The sequence below is a fragment of the Mauremys mutica genome, chromosome 1 (assembly GCF_020497125.1).
Source record: "Mauremys mutica isolate MM-2020 ecotype Southern chromosome 1, ASM2049712v1, whole genome shotgun sequence".
Classification (NCBI taxonomy): domain Eukaryota; kingdom Metazoa; phylum Chordata; order Testudines; family Geoemydidae; genus Mauremys; species Mauremys mutica.
In genome coordinates this window covers 135,894,137-135,911,925 of record NC_059072.1, presented here as the reverse complement: position 1 = coordinate 135,911,925, position 17,789 = coordinate 135,894,137, and the positions used below count along the sequence as shown (strand labels likewise).

Sequence of the window (17,789 nt, the reverse complement as noted above, 5' to 3'; positions counted from 1 at the left end):
GGTCACAACCCCCTGATGACTGTTCACAACCCCAAGTTGGGAATCCACGGTAGTTCATAGATTCTAAGGCCTTGTCTACACTGCCACTTTACAGCACTGCAACTTTCTCACTCGGGGGTGTGAAAAAATACCCCCCTGAGAGCTGCAAGTTTCAGTGCTGTAAAGTGGCCATATAGACAGTGCACCAGCGCTGCGCTCCCAGCCCTGGTAGCTATTCCCCTCATGGAGGTGGTTTTTTTATAGCGCTGGGAGAGCTCTCTCTCAGCACTGGTGCCACAGAATACACAGCCACATTAAAGCGCTGCTGCTAGTGAAGAGATGCCCTTAGGCTAGAAAGGGCCTCTGTGATCATATAGTCAGACCTTCTGTATAACACACGGCATAGAAGTTCCCAAATTCCCCCCTTTTAGGGCTAATCCTTATAGTCCTTATTCCCCTGAATAGTCTCAGGGAGTTCAATAGGGTTACTTGAATGAATAAATTCTGCTTGCGTTAGTAACAGTTTGCATGAGCCAATTTCACTTTCCCTATTGTTATCTGTATCTCTGGCTGGCAAGAGGCAAAGTACTGAATAATATTTCAGATTATGAAAACAGGAAAGAACAAAAGTAAAAGCTCTATGCGAGAACACAGCGTGTGCATGCTGTATCTGCACTCAGTTGAACATGAGAGAGCTGTCTGTCTTTGTAGAGAGCACAGGCCTTAGTTATTTAAAATCATAGCACACGGGAAACAGTTAGCTAAATAGACTACTGCACACATGATAGTTAAAATGGAATATAGCTCTAAAATGAACTTTAAATGAACTAAACAAATGATGGCTACATAGTCAGGGCCGGCTTTAGGTTTTTTGCCACCCCAAGCAAAAAAAATGTTAGTTGCCCCCCACCCCAGCCTTGGGCTCCCCCCCGCACCCTCCTGCCGCCCCAGCCCTCGGTCACTGGTAACTCGTTCCCAGGGCGGGTCATTCAGCAGGAATTTTGGATGTGCACAGAACACAGACAGGATTGGTTCCCATATGGTTACAGAACTGCAGTAAAGTGGAACAATTTTCAGCTTGTGTGATTGGAGGATATCTGGATGCATATTATAAGACTGTCCTATGTAAATGAGGAAAAGTTGAGGTGCCTTTATTACTCTTTTGTTCCACTTTTTGTTTCTATGGGGAATTTGCCAATGCAATATCACTGTCTTCCTTTTAAACAAATAAAACTTTTTTTTAAAAAAGGCAATGGCTGTTGAAAATAGCAATTCCAGTCCCAATAACCACTGGGAAGCATTTCTTGCTCAATTTTATCCTACTTTTTCTACATCAAGTTACAGTGGATCAGTATATTTGATTTGGGAGAAATGAAGTAACAGCTGCCCAAATTGAGCTTGAGCACTCCTGAATTTTGAGGTGTTCAAATCTGGAAGGCAGGTGCTAGATTCCCTTTCTGAATATTAGCTAAATCTGGAAAGGAAAAGTCAGTTTCTGCTTCCATGGCTCAGAAGTGGAAATCCTCCTACCTGCCTGGTACTGTATCTAAAGCTGCCCAGCTCCTCTAGTAGAGCCTCCCCTCCCTTACTTTTCATTTTAAATTCTAGTGGGATCCACGTTTCTTCCTTGCTAGGCTTCAGATATAGAGGGGCACTGTCCATTTAGTCCACCCAATTCTTTCTTTGGGGGCTGCAAGGTGAGGTCACACCAGTATCCCTAATCCAGTCTGGGGCTGTCTTCTGAAGGGGAGATCTGGGCCAAAGCCTTCTACTCCTTGGGCACACTTGTTCCCTCGTTCACAGTTCCACCCCGCTCTAGCAGTGAGCTCTCCATTCACAGCAAGCTGCAGCATGAGGTCTCAGGTACCTCACTCCTTCCCCCTCCCTTTCCTGTTGATCGCTGCCAAGGGAATGCTGGGAAATGTAGTTCTTTCCCTGTTCCGGGGCTGGCTCTATAGGCAGGGAACTAACCAAGGAACTACAGCTCCCAGGGCCCCCTGTTGGTTCTCAGCTCCCATGCTGGATCCCTGCTGCCTCTGCAAATGTGCCGCCCCAAGCACCTGCTTGCTTTGCTAGTGCCAAGAGCCGGCCCTGTACATAGTACAAGAACAGGTGGTTGAATAGCTTGATTTCCCTGGTACCACGTAATGTGAGAGCTGCGTGTTTGTTGGCCCAAATCTAAAACCTTTAACAAAAACTCATTGAAATCAACAGGGTATAGAAAGACAGACTGAGTTCCTGGTCTTAAATTTCCTCCTATTCAAGTTTGTGCTATGCAAGCTAGTACTGGAGTGAGTAAGAAGTAGCAACAAACCTGTTGTTGTAAGGTTTTTCATACCAATGTTAGCTAGAATTTTCTACACTGCAGTCAATGCCTCTCCAGTTAGCTGCCCAGAGCGTTTGGATTAGCAGCATAGGGTAGGTGAGTCCCCACTGTATTACTAACTCGATTTCAGCAGCTCTCAGACTTCAACCTACATCCCCAGACAGGCCTACTAGCTTGAGTTTAAAGCACCACTTAGTTTGAGCTAGAGATCTATGTGCATGCACAGGAGTAGAGCTATGGGCACCACTTAAGTTATACATTGAGTCAACACTGCAGTGAAGACAAGCCCTTAGAAAGAAAGTGAACACCCCTTCTGTGAACTTTTCTAGTGTGGTCTTAAATGTAACTGCTTATTTTCAAAATGTAAAGTGCAATAAACTCTGCATTCACCTAACATTACAAATGCTTCTTCCTTATATAACATCTTCCTCTGAAAGAGTCCACCAACTTGCATCTGTCATGAGGACCATGCCTTCTGAGCAGCAGGCATCATGCATTCAGCAGGGTTTAGCCAGTGCTTCTATATCATGATGCCAACTTTTCCCAACCTAGCGCTAAAAATTTCCCAAAACTGGTGAAAAATCCCCAAATAAAGATTTTTACAGTGCTTCTATATCCTGGGAAATTTCTCAAAACATTTTACTCACAAATTCCCAGGTTTTGGGAAATTTCCCAGGACATAGAAGCACTGGCAGTGGGAGGTAGAAGTGAAAGGAGAAACTGCTACCAGCCAGTGCTGCACCCTCTTTCCCTGGCCAGGCCTTTTCTCTCCTGCAGAGCTGGTGCGGGAGGGCCCCAGGTAGGAAAGGAGCCATAGCTGCAGGCTCTTGCCTGCCCAGCAGGATGACACTGCTGAGGGCCCTGCTGGCATGAGACTACAACTGCAGCCACTTCCTGTTATTGAGCTTATTTGGGAGGCCAGCATGGAGGCAGGGTTAACAGAGCACTGAGGCAGCTGCACAAAGCACCCTCAGACTCTTCTTCTTTCCTCTCCACAGCCACCCAAACGGTCAAGGGCTGAAAGTGGGGAGTGTGATTCCCACTCCTTCCCTTCTAATTATTCTCACCCCCTTGAGGTGACTAGTGCCACTTGTGGCACAAACCAAATCTTCCACCCTCCTGACTACAAGAACTGAGTGGGACACATAGCAGGGGAGGTTCCTTATGCCCATATTCCCCTCTGTGCTTCTCCACAGGCCCCCAGACTCAATCTGGTCCTAGGTAGTTAGCTGCTGTGTTTATCAGTCTTACTATTTCTCAACTTAACACTTTATTACAATTAAGGGCTCTATTTGGACCAGCCCTGCGCTCAGTTATGCCCAATTTTCGCATAATTTAGAGAGAAATGTGGAGGAGCATGACTTTTCCATCTAATTTTATGCAAAATTAGCATTCAGCCACCTGGGATTTTGACTGAGAAGCAGAACACACATCTAGTATAGGAATGTGTGGCAGCTTAAATGGAGGTTAAGAACAGGGATTGAGTCAGTATAAAATTGTACAAATTAATCAATACCAAAAATGTTTTTAATCTCCTACTCTGCATGGCAAATTAAAGTATGGTTCTGCTCTGAAAAATGACTAAAAATGGCACCTTCTTACCAGTATTTTTGTTTCCTATAGATTTCCAGAGACATTTTTACTAACTTTGCTGACAAAATAATTTTTTTTATTGCTTTTGATTCTGCTTCACCCTGCAGAGCCAATGCAGCTCAGAGAGGGGGAGCTGGATTTTAGTCTTTCAACAATAACAAAAAATGTATGCTAAGTTCCAGTCAGTTACATCTGTGCAAATCCACTGAAGACAATGGAACTGCAGTTGTCACTGAAGGCTCAATTTGACTTGCAGAATCTTTGGCCAAGATTTTGAAAAGTGATTAGTTGTTTTGGGTGCCTAATTTGTGCCTAAGTTTTTGGGTTGCCAACTGGAGACCCTTTTTAGGGGTCTGATTTATACAGAGCAGGTGCTCACCACTCTTTGCAAATCAGACCCTTAAAGATGTCTCAGGTCAGACACTCAAAAATGGAGGCATCCAGAATAGCTACTTCTTTTTGGGTGAAAGCCATCAATACCGGTGATAATGAGGGAGAAGGACATTGCAGGTGGGTTTGCAAGGATGGCAGTTAAAAAAATGTTTTTACTTGCAGATTAATCATATTTGGAAAGGTATTAAGAGACAATAAACGCAGAACCTCTGCAATGCCTTTTATGCAGAATCACTTTTCAGAGAAGTACTGCACTTTAAAGCAGTCAGGCAGCTTTCATTTATACCACTTATAAACATGTGACAGATAAGTCAGTGTCTCCACATGGCAGATACTCAATGACCTTGGAAGCAGAATACATTTTTCATATGGTTGAACTGTTCCTGAACAATATCTCCAATATATTAAGCCAAAACTAGAGCTCTGTTGTTAAAGATGCAGGCCATCTTACCCTATGTTTTCATCGTCTTGGAAAAACCTATGAATTGTGTGGTCAATGCAAAGAAATCCATTTCTGACTAATAGCTGAGTCTGTCTGTGTTTGTCTTACTGTGCCTCTCCTATATTATTTCAGGTTCTTGACAAAATATAGAATTGTATTCTATATAAATGTGCAAGATTCTGATCTCCATTATACTGATATAAATCTGGAGTGATTCCGCTTCAGTCAATCCAATTACTCCAGGTTTACACTGATGTAATGGAGAAGAGAATCTAGCCCATATGTTTCCTTTTCAGACTTCAGTAGTGTAGAGCAAACTTTATGTCTCAGAATGCATGAACTGTTTGTCTTTTTCTTTATTTTAATGTTGAAATTGATTTTCCTCCTTTTGATATGAAGAGTATAATATATGGTGTATTGGACTCATTACCAAATAGTTGTGCCTGGCCACCCACAAAAGAGGAAGTGAAGGCAGATGTATTTACAGGGATATAATTAAAATTCACCATTTGAAATATAGGATATCCCATACCATCAGATATGACCACAATGGTATACCAAGCCTTGTATACTGCCTCTCACAGTATCCAGTATTTGATGCCTCTGAGGAAAACAATGAACATGCATAATACACCATCCCAACCAACTGTGCAATGCTGTACATGTGTGGGGAGAATTCATCCCGATTCCTGAGGCAATCAGCTTATGCCCTGAAGCGTGAGATCTGATTTGAGCATCAACATAAGCACACTGTCTTGGAGACAGTATCTTTATTGTTGAATGCCACATTCAAGCCATATTAAGACTTACATAATTTTCTTCTGTGGTCTAAAAAAGTCCTCTGCCTAATATTTGGAATCCATTCTTTGATACAAGGTCAGAAAGCATGATCGGGGGAAGTGGACCCATGTCACCTACTTTGCAGGTTCTGTTTATTTAGCTCCATACAGCTAATGCATATTCCCTTCTGTGAAGAGGATCCAAGAGTGAAAAAAGATGCCCTTACGAATCAAAATTCACAGAAGAGGCCTTAGATATCAACAAATTTAACCATGTTGCCAAGTAGAAATTAGAGGTAGCAAAGTCTACTCATCTTACTCACATCCCTGCCAATGCTGGGTTGTCCATTACAATGTGCCCAGACATGGCTGAAGCAAATAAATTTAAAAATTCAAATGAATATTCATGGAATATTTTCTGCATTATTCACTCAGCTATATATCTGTGTGCAGTTCTTACAAGTGATGAAAACTCCTTCCATCTCCTCTCAGGCCTGACCCAGGTAAACAGATGTGTTATGGCTTAATTTTCTTGCTGTCTCTGCTGCCAGCTTTCATGGCCCTGCCTCCTTTTTTAAAGTCCAAAGTCTGATTTCTTTCCAACCCCTAAGGCTTATGCCCACTCCTACAGTAATATTAACTGTCCTCTGCTGGTTATTAAGGGTCCAATTCTGCCACCCTTCCTCATGCTGAGTAATAATTACATGAGAGTAAGGGTCTCACAATTGGGCCCTAAAGGCTCCCTCTTCTACTTTTCCTCTATATTTCAAAGCATATTTTCTTACCTTGTTTCTAACTACTGCAACCCCCCAGGGCAAATTTCCTTTCACTGGTTGACCTCTCCATTGTTCTCTGCTGAGCTAGTGAGTTAATTGGCTGGCTGCCTGGTTGTAAGATCCCCCTTCCAGGTCATTTGCTGATTTCATGGATGCTATTCTTCTCAAACATGCCACTGATTTCTTACAGAGCAATGGGCTGCTAGTAGCCTACATTGCTAAGCAATAAATAAAATGTTTAAATACATCACTCAACATGTAAAACAGATCTGCTCACCTAGGCTAGTCAAGACAAGTCAAGACATACAGTTTTCTGTTATGTAAATGGCTTATTCTTTTTCCTCAATGCAGGAAGTGGATATTTATACAGTGAAGACTGAAGAACTGGCATTTACATCTGCGTTCTGCCTCCAAATTCAGCGCAACGATTACATTCATGCCTTGGTCACCTATTTTAATATCGAATTTACAAAGTGCCACAAGAAAATGGGATTTTCAACAGGTACACTATCTCCCTACTGCCACAGCTCCATTGTGTGATAATCCTGAAGGCGAGAATGTGAATCCTTTATTCACATTGATGAACAGATACTTACTGGAGTAGCTCTATTCTTGTGAACAACTACTCGCCAAAGTGAGTAAGGCGTTCACAGTCTTGCCCTAGCCAGTATAACTCGTTTTTAAAAAAGAAAAACAAATAATTGACTGACTGTATTTAAAGGGACAGGATACCAAAATATCATTGGACCAGATTGTCATTTGCACTGAAACACCATTATTCAGCTGTGGCAGGCCTTAAAGTGGCTGTAACTTAGATTTTGACAGAAAATGCCACCCCACCAGAAAATTTTGACTTTTCAGTGAAAAATCAAAAAGCAAAATATGTTGAAAAGTTGAATTTGATTCCAAAATGCCAATGTGGTGTCTCATGGGAGTTGTAGTTTGAGTGCCTCATGCACCCATTCTCCTCTATAATGTGAATTCTCAGGTCTGACTACATCTCCCATGATGCACCAGGGTTTCACACAGACGGTGTGGCATCCCAGGAAAATGAAGTCTGGCTGCATAGCCTGAACCATAGTGGAGGATAGCTACATGAAGCTACTGAACTACGACTCCCATGAGGCACCTCAGTGGCATACCCAAATCAAAATATTTTAGTTTTCAACTGAAATTTTTTTTTGCTCTTTAGTTATTTATTTTTTTAATTACAATAAAAAAATCAGACACTTGTAAAAATTGTTTAGTCAAAAAGCCAATTTTCTGTCAAAAAATAGTTGACATAATTTTTTCAACGTCCCTAATATAAATGTAATTTATAACCAGAGCAGAACAAAGGGACCTTAGTGCAAATTAAAATGTGGCCCAATGATAATGGAGTGTGTGTGTGTGTGAAATTTGTATTAGAGACACTGGTCCAGCCCCTCAATTGGTGTACATTGGCAGAGAACCACGGACGTCAACAGAATTACACCTATTAGCCTCATTTAGGTATTTGGCACATCATTATTATACTTTTTTAAAATGGGTGAATAGGCTGATATTTGCCTGATAGATCTGAACATCAATGACTACATGCCTCCATCTATTCAGACACACCACTCTCTTCAGCTCAGGGAGAACAGACGGTCAAATTACGTCAATCTTCTCTAAGGAACATTAGGGATGATTTGAACCCCCTGCACTCTTTCCCCACAGTGCATCTCTCCTGGGTCATCCCTCCTGCACCTGAACTCCGATTTTGTGAGCATTCATGGCCCGCCATACAATTTCTATTCCCAGATGAGGCTCTTGGGCCAAAAAGTATAAAGGTGCATATAGTGGCATATTCCCATCAGAGAAGGGAAATAAGCTCTCCTGATATAAGGCACATTTTTACTGGTATAATTACAACCACCCTCGGGGTTGTGGTGGTATAACCAGTTCATCTAAATAATAATAATTAAAAAAAATCGCACCCCTAAGCAAAATTTTGATACTGGTACAAAATCTGTGAGCAGACCAGGTCTCAGCATCTTTCTCATCATCTCATGAGTTTGATTATGTTAATGTGATCTCAGTGAATGCATGATAATAATACTGGAAGAAACTCAATTTGGCTTGTCACAGACTGTTGCATTTTTACTATGAAGAGCACACTGAACACATATCACTGTCTCCAGCAGACAGCAATTTAAATTGACTCTTCTTAGCAGAAAGAGAGAAGCAGGCTGCTATGAACCAACTGATAGACATGCAAAAAGACTGCTGAATTCTTAAGTGTCTCTCATCTCTCTGTCTGGTCTTATTGACCCAGGCTCGCCAATAAACATGAAGACTCATTTACCAGAGAAAAACATTCTGTTTTCTTTTTCTAAATAGCCCTTCTGGCATTTTCTGGTGTTTTCAGCTTTCAGTGGAATGGCTTTGGGGTATGTGTCTTAAATACAGTATCACATACAAGTCTTAAAAAGATTTTTTATTGTGTTAAAAATACGTGTGAAAAATATTGCTATGGTTTATATGACTCATTTACTTTGGAAGATCATCTTTCACACTTCCACAGAGCCATTGGCCCTTCTCCTCTCATACCGAGGTAAATAAGGAGTGATTGGATTGAAATCAATGGAATTATACTAGGTAAAACCAGTGTGACAGCAGAATCAGACCTCTTGATTACAATGCATAAAAAACACATTTACAAGCACAGTATTTCAGAGAGGCAGCATCTGTAGATAATCTAAGAAAAGTAAGGAGCAGCAAAAGGGCATTTAGCGCCATATACCAGCCTTTTGTTAATGTAGATTTTCACCTTACATTCCTCCTCATCCATGATCTTTGCTCCCATCCTTTGGTTGGTCATTTATTCTCTGGATCTGATTCTCCTCTCATACCAGTGTAGCTCCATTGACTTCATTTACTCTGGATTTACGTTGTAATATGTGAGAAGAGAGAGATCCGTGGGACATGAGAGCTAATCGGAAGAAGCAGTATTTTAGTTCCATGGAAGTGAGAGATTAAAATAGATATAATGATGGAGGAAGTTAGAATGTTTTTCACATAAGATTTGATTATTTTATTAGCCATGAGGCTAATGACTGGGAGGAAGAGATGGGTCTTAAAATGGTACCATATCTGAACAGAGTCATGGAATCGGTTATTTTAGTGCCTAGGGGCCACAACTTGAGATCAGGGCCCCAGTGTACTAGGTGTTATATAGACATCTCAAGGCTTGTCTACAGTGCCCTGCAGTTCAGCCTATGAGGGTGTGAATAGCAGTGCACACCAAAGTGCAGCGCTGTAACTCCCATGTGGACACTACATGTGTGAACTAAAAGGTTCTTAGTTCACATTAATATAGTCCTCTTCAAAGAGGACTACAGTAATGCGAAGTAGGAACCTTTTAGTTTGCAACTGCAGTGTCCAGAGGGGGGAGTTATAGTGCAGCACTTTGGTGTGCACTGCTGTTCACACCCCTGTAGTCTGAACGGTGGGGCAGTGTAGACACAGCCTTACTGGGGTCTGTAGTTACTACTGTGATTGGGAGTAAAAGACAAGTCTCTGCTGCAAAATTTGACAATGTAAATAGACAAGAGAAACAAAGAGTGAGAAAAAGGAAGTATTAATCCCCCAAGTTTATAGATAGGAAACTGAGTCACAGAGACTCTGTTAAGTGACTTGCCCAAGAACCCAGATAGTTGTCCTAGTAAGGAATGTGTTCATAGAAATCATCAAGTTGTGTGGTACAAGGATATCAGAGTTATGAATAGGAGTACTTGTGGCACCTTAGAGACTAACAAATTTATTTCAGCATGAGCTTTCGTGAGCTACAGCTCACTTCTTCGGATGCATAGAATGGAACACACAGACAGGAGATGTTTATACATACAGAGAACATGAAAAGGTGGAAGTATGCATACCAACAGGAAGAGTCTAATCAATGGAGATGAGCTATCAGCAGGAGAAAAAAAACTTTTGAAGTGATAATTAAGATGACCCATAGAAGGTGTGAGGAGAACTTAATATAGGGAAATAGATTCAATTAGTGTAATGACCCAATCATTCCCAGTCTCTGTTTAGGCCTGAGTTAATTGTGTCTAATTTGCATATTAATTCAAGTTCAGCAGTCTCTCTTTGGAGTCTGTTTTTGAAGTTTTTTTGTTGCAAAATTGCCACCTTCAAGTCTGTCACTGAGTGGTTAGAGAGGTTGAAGTGTTCTCCCACTGGTTTTTGAATGTTATGATTCCTGATGTCAGATTTGTGTCCATTTATTCTTTTGTGTAGAGACTGTCCGGTTTGGCCAATGTACATGGCAGAGGGGGGAGGGATAGCTCAGTGGTTTGAGCATTGGCCTGCTAAACCCAGGGTTGTGAGTTCAATCCTTGAGGGGGCCATTTGGGGATTGGTCCTGCTTTGAGCAGGGGGTTGGACTAGATGATCTCCTGAGGACCTTTCCAACCCTAATGATCTATGATTCTATGATTGCTGGCACATGATGGCATATATCACATTGGTAGATGTGCAGGTGAACGAGCCCCTGATGGCGTGGCTGATGTGATTAGGTCCTATGATGGTGTCACTTGAATAGATGTGGACAAAGCTGGCATTGGGCTTTGTTGCAAGGATAGGTTCCTGGGTTAGTGTTTATGGTGTGCGGTTGCTGGTGAGTATTTGCTTCAGGTTGGGAGGCTGTCTATAAGCGAGGACTGGCCTGTCTCCCAAGATCTGTGAGAGTGAGGGATCATCTTTAAGGATAGGTTGTAGATCTTTGATGATGCGCTGGAGAGGTTTTAGTTGTGGGCTGTAGGTGATGGCTAGTGGCGTTCTGTTATTTTCTTTGTTGGGCCTGTCCTGTAGTAGGTGGCTTCTGGGTACTCTTCTGGCTCTGTCAATCTGGTTTTTCACTTCAGCAGGTGGGTATTGTAGTTTTAAGAATGCTTGATAGAGATCTTGTAGGTGTTTATCTCTGTCTGAGGGATGGGAGCAAATACGGTTGTATCTTAGAGCTTGGCTGTAGACAATGGATCGTGTGGTGTGTCCTGGGTGGAAGCTGGAGGCATGTAGGTAAGTATAGTGGTCAGTGGGTTTCCGGTATAGGGATGTGTGTGTGAAATTAATAAATCAAAATGATTGAGATATTGAATCATCTTAAAGGATACCCTGTAACAGATAAGCTTTGGATCACATATCTGCATGTAGTCATTCAGTGTAAACTCCTCTGGGAACAGGAGAGAGGGTTACCCCAGTCAGGATTACCCCCATCATAGCTCTCTTTTGCTTTGAAAAATTGAATTTTGCTCAGAAAATTAGAACAAAAGCTAAACATTAAAGTGGGACGCGTGAGAGCAAAATCCGGCTTTATATCCTGCTGCTGTCTTCATGATGATTTCTAACCTATTTAGTCCACTCCCAAATGCAATGAACAGTACTGAGACTTTTGAAAAAAATATCAGGCTGTAAACTAATTATAGCCTAGAAGAGGCTCAGGCCTTGAGACTGATAGAGAAGTGCAGACAAATTCAGGGCATACTTTCACATTTAAAAGATCAGCTAAATATCTGAAATCCTAAGAAGAGGAAACCCCAGATTCAGTTAATTCAAATACTTTTGCAGGGTTGAGCCTTCACTTCTTTTGCAAGTAAGAAATTATAGGGAATGATTCTCAAGGAGAATTATTTGTTTATTGTTGTTGGTTTGCCCATTTCTGGTAGCACACACTCTATGCTGTTTGCTGAACTAATATAAAGGAAGACACCGTCCCTGCTCCAAAGAACTCAATCTAAAACAGAGAAAGCAAAAGCAAAAGAACAGCTAGCCAAAGGATAATGGGCTAGATCCTCAGCTGGTGTAAATCAACATTGACTTCAGTGCAGCCATCTCAGTTTATGCCAGCTGAGGATTGGCCCAAAGGGGTTAAGGTAGTGACTGGCTCTCTCTTGCCAATTCAGTATCTTATACATCTCCCAAAAACACTGTGAGCCATTGATTTCAGTGATGTTACGCCAGCAGAGAATTTGGTTCATAGTCTATCCACTTTACCCCTCAACCTGCCATTATTAGTTGGGTAGATTCTTATAGACATCATAGTTTTTAGGAACATGGAGAATTTAGAGACTATTGAAGATTAGTTGGAAATGGTTTGCTAATCATGGGGAAATATTCAAGATTTGACCATTTTTTCCCCATCCAAAATTGGGACAAAGTCAAAAAGCTCAAAAATGTTCACAAAGCAACAACCCAAATTTTTTTTGTTTTGTTTCAATCTATTTAAATATTTTGTTGCAAAATTCAAAAGTTTTGGTCAACCATTTTTCATATTTTTTTTAAACATAATTAACTTAAATTTCAAATTAAAAGTTTTTTCAAACCAGGAAACCAAAATTTTTCATTTAGAAGATGTCAAAATAGGACATGTTGACAATTTCAGACTCTCCCTCCCTCGCCTCTTGTTGAGGTGGACTAATTAAGCCAACAGGAGAGCGTTGTCCCATCAGCATAGCGCGTTTTCACCAGATGCACTGCAGCTGCACCAATGTAGCGCAGTAGTGAAGATACGCCCTTAGCCTCTGCATGCCTTAGTTAATCCACCTTGAAAATTGTATAATGATACTTATCTTTCTTGTAAGTGCTCTGAGAGCTTTAAGTAAAAGGCACTATAAGGGAGGTCCAATTCACTTCTGATTAACACCAATGTAAATCTGGAGTAAGTCCATTGAAGTCAATGAAATTACACTATGGTAAGTAGGAGCCATACAAGTGTTATATTATCTGAGTTGAAATCTGCCATAAGAGAATTTTTTCCAATATTTTCAAAGTCTAATGTATTCATAGAACAGACACAAATGCCTAATTCATATAAATGCCAACATCTGTTTTGTAGCCCCTGATGCTCCATATACCCACTGGAAGCAAACTGTCTTCTACTTAGAGGACTACCTAACTGTGAGAAGAGGTGAAGAAATCTATGGAAGTATATCAATGAAACCAAATGCAAAAAATGTGGTAGGTTGGCTTCATTGGTTCTAACTTGTGGCTGTAATGCTAGATGTACCATACACAAGAGTAAATAGAGTGAGCCTGTTAAAGGATCTGAACTCATGATCAGTCACAGGAAGTCAATGAGCTCAGACTAGCTACAGGAATAAAGGGAAACAAGAATACACTAGAAGCAAGAGGAAGACCAAGGACATGGTAGGCCCACTGCTCAGTGAGGAGGGAGAAACAGTAACAGGAATTGGCAGAGATGCTTAATGACTTTTGTTTTGGTCTTACCTATCTCATAGAGCTGGAAGGGACCCTAAAAGGTTATTGAGTCCAGCCCCCTGCCTTCACTAGTAGGACCAAGTATAGATTTTCCCCTGGATCCCTAAGTGACCCCCTCAAGGGTTGAACTCACAATCTTGGCTTTAGCAGGCCAATGCTCAATGGTCTGAGGTAAACAGGATGAAGTTTAACGAAGACAAATGCAAAGTGCTCCACTTAGGAACAATCAGTTTCACACATACAGATTGGGAAGAGACTGTCTAGGAAGTAGTATGGCAGAAAGGGATCAAGGTTTATAGTGGACCACAAGCTAAATATGAGTCAGTGTGATGCTGTTGCAAAAAAAGCAAACATGATTCTGGGATGCATTAACAGGTGTGTTGTGAGCAAGACATGAGAAGTCATTCTTCTGCTCTACTCTGCGCTGGTTAGGCTTCAACTGAAGTATTGTGTCCAGTTCTGGGCACCGCATTTCAAGAAAGATGTGGAGAAATTGGAGAGGGTCCAGAGAAGACCAACAAGAATGATTAAAGGTCTTGAGAACATGACCTATGAAGGAAGGCTGAAAGAACTGGGTTTGTTTAGTTTGGAAAAGAGAAGACTGAGAGGGGACATAACAGTTTTCAGGTATCTAAAAGGGTGTCATAAGGAGGAGGGAGAAAATGTGTTCACCTTAGCCTCTAAGGATAGAACAAGAAGCAATGGGCTTAAACTGCAACCAGGGAGGTTTAGGTTGGACATTAGGAAAAAAAATCTCCTAACTGTCAGGGTGGTTAAACACTGGAATAAATTGCCTAGGGAGGTTGTGGAATCTCCATCTCTGGAAATATTTAAGAGTAGGTTAGATAAATGTCTATCTGGGATGGTCTAGACAGTATTTGGTCCTACCATGAAAGCAGAGGACTGGACTCAATGACCTTGCGAGGTCCCTTCCAGCCCTTGAATCTATGAAGTCTGTTCACAACCTCACTGAAACTGGATGCAAATAACTATGTTTATACAATGCTAATGTTGCACTGTTAAAATTGCAAAAAAATCAGGATTGGGAAAAAAAAAGAAAGGTTCCAAATGCAGTGTTAAGTCAGTTGTACAGTGTATCTTGTATGTTTTATGGCTCTCACTTTGTAACATAAGCGGGAAGGCCATGTTTCTGCTGCTGTTGAAATCAGTGATAAAATTCCCATTGCTTTCAGTGGTGGATGATCAGGCATAATTACTTCAGTTACACATTTTGGGCCATATTTTCAAAAGAACTGACATATGGCAGCTCCCAGTTGGGCACCTAGGTAAGGGGTTACACATTTTCATATGCACTCAGCTCGTGTATAGGTTCCGATTGTCTCAATGGCAACTACTGGCTGCTGAGTACTTTAATAATTCTCCCATCTCAGCTGGGTGCTAAACTGGGAGCTGAGCTTTGTTTGAAAATCTGGCCCCAGATGTGGATGCTGAACTCTGAAAATGTGACCCTTATAGCCTAATCCAAAAAAGAGTGAAGGGACTGGAAAGACTCCCATTGACTTCAGTGGGTGTTGGGCTACTACATGATAGGGCAGGCCAAAATACTTTCCATCAAAACTATTTTTGATGGAAAATTGGAATTTCATTTGGAAGTGGATTAAGCTAAATTGGGGGGAAAACACTCCTATTCCAGAATAAGTGTCTCCACATAGTGGTTTATAACTGTTCTAGAATAGTTATTTCAGAACAGCTATTTTGGTAAATTCCCAACAAGCCTATAAAGAAACCTCTGAGAAGAATGTACAAAGCTTCCACTGCTGTAAATTACCCAATGAATGCTGTTGGGCCATTTATTCTCATACTTCATTGGTAAAAAGAACACTGTGTGCATATCTGAGTCTGCACTCTTTCTTATCTTGAATAAAAATAATCAAATTTGCACACAAAACTACTTATAGTCTTACTTACATGTTACATCTAAATCTTCATTACAGCGTGACCTGGATTTCACAGTAGACTTGGATTTTAAAGGACAGCTGTGTGAAACATCTGTATCTAATGACTACAAAATGCGCTAGCAAAAGTACCTCTTGAGAGACAGAGAGAAGAATTGCATCAAATCTAGATCCACTGCACTTCAAGCTAGAAACAATTGTTTGCAGGTCTATTACATTAGACCCTAGAAAGTGTACTCTGGTGGAAAGTTGGTAACCTGATCCTTCCTGTTGGTGCCACATGGAGATGGGATCCTGCTATGAATGTACAGTATACAGATCCATAACTTTTGTCAATTATATAGGCAAAATAAGCAAACAGTCTTCAATACTCTGGTTAATTTTAGGATGGCAGAAGATGCATAATCAAATTGTACTATTTACTGTGAATTTCTGGTTCTTCCAAGCTTTGCATGCTACAGGCAATTAGGACGATTACTTTAAAACAGAAGACCACTGAGACACATCGTCATGATAGCATTACTGAGATCATAGTCAGTATAAAATATATTATAAATCTAAAACTATGTTGTACATCAGAAGGATTCTATTGCTTCATAATAGGAATTTGTTTTGTGATTAGTTTTTTCTTCCCATTAAGCAACAATAGAAAGTTAGCTGTACTGGCTCTGATGTTAATCTAGCTAGGCAGATGCTCCAGCTGTCATTCATTGCCCTCCACTGTAGCTTTGGGGAATATTACATATTGATAGTGTGAGCTAGAAGGTAACAGAAAATCAGCAGCTATATTTTAGAGTATCAGTTAGAAAACTGACATCTCTAACTTTCAGTATTGATTTCTATCCCATTCACAGATTGACATCTGTCAGTTATTTAGAAAACAAATTTAACTTTTCATCATTTGGGAACATTTTGTGATGAATTGTTATTGCTGGATTTTGCATGAGACCCTCTTAAATTTGGCATACAGTATTTGAATGTGATGAGTGCAAAACTTTTAAAATGGTAGATTAGTTATGCTTTGTTGGCCACGTCACATCTCAGTTTACCTCTCAGCAACCATCTTACTAAAAAATCATTTTAGTTCTGAATAAACAGGGGGTTGGTGTTTACTTTTTTGGTGGTGTTGGACAGGACACTTTAAAGTGCAGATATTAGTCTCAAAAGTGCAGTGATTCCCTTTGCTGAAATGGGATAATGTTTATTTTAAAAAAATCTGTGGCTTCTGTATTATGAAGATGTCTGTAGCTTTTTTCCCCTTCCACTTATTATTTTACTTTAAATATATTCAGCTTATAGTTAAAATATTAACTGTTTATATTCCTTGAGATGTATGTATCTTTTTTATTATATATAAATATTGGGCATTTACTCACATGTAATTTATTAAATTGTTGCCTCATCGTCTTCATCTGTATGTCTTCCAGCCACCAAAGGTATTAGGCACAAAAAAAGGTGTTCTTGTCATGTACTGGATAAAATTGACTAGCTTTCTGTCTGAGAATTTCTTTATCAGCTGCAAATGAAACAGGCTAGAAGTTGTGAAAAGCCAACAGTGCTGAAGGTGTAAACTTGTCCGTAAGCTTTTCTTAGGTTCCTGTTTTGTCAGTGTAACGACTGTCTGCTTTTAACCTTTTAGACATGTTTCTATTGTTTTTCACTTCATCTGAGAAATGTACAGTACTTCCATTTTCTTATGGTCTAAAGATTATGGTCTTGGGATCATGGTACATGGTATCTATGTAGAATGAAATTAAACTGTAATTTGGCAGTAAAACAAATTGTTCACTCTGCAGTTAATTATGATTCCTTTAAAGCTATTTTTACTGTTTTCTTTGAGCCAGATGCTAATGTCTTTACTCACCCTGAATTGTATTGTAACAGGGTGGCCTGCTCCTTTTAGGACCAAGTGGTTTGGGAAGCAACCTGCCTGATTCTGGAGAGGAGTCCAAATCATCCGGGTAGCATCAGGTGATTAGGTTTGATGAATCCTAGCTAGGAGATATAGATGTGGGTTTCAGCCCCATGAGGGAGCTTGGGACCAGGACAGAGCTGGAAGAACATTTCCTGTAACTGCCACAGAGGACTGTGAGGGCCTGAGAGGCCCTGTGAATGCCTGTAGCCTGGGTGGAGGCTTTGACTACTAAACTTCCAGAGATTAGGGGGTTGGCAACAGGACTGTCACTTTGTTTTCACTCCACATTTCCTTTTTTTGTGTTGGACAATAAACAGAGCCCTGAGGCCAGGGCTATGAACTGATGTGGGTATGGCCAATTATTTTTCCCAGGTTGGTTATCGAGTCTACCAGCATATGGAACCTTACTCCTCAGAGAGTCCTATCTG

The 17,789-nt window shown here is 40.7% G+C and overlaps 1 protein-coding gene across 1 annotated transcript in view; it reads left to right on the top strand.

Moving 5' to 3' along the window:
* PRMT8 (protein arginine methyltransferase 8) overlaps window positions 1-17,122 on the top strand; it is a 104,681-nt gene extending 87,559 nt beyond the window's left edge. Inside the window, exons 8-10 of the mRNA XM_045004386.1 lie at window positions 6,640-6,790; window positions 13,148-13,269; window positions 15,486-17,122. Of these exons, the coding sequence (XP_044860321.1) occupies window positions 6,640-6,790; window positions 13,148-13,269; window positions 15,486-15,569 (357 nt within the window). The 3' untranslated portion in view covers window positions 15,570-17,122. The remainder of the gene's footprint in view (window positions 1-6,639; window positions 6,791-13,147; window positions 13,270-15,485) is intronic.
* The last annotated feature ends 667 nt before the right edge of the window (window positions 17,123-17,789 follow it).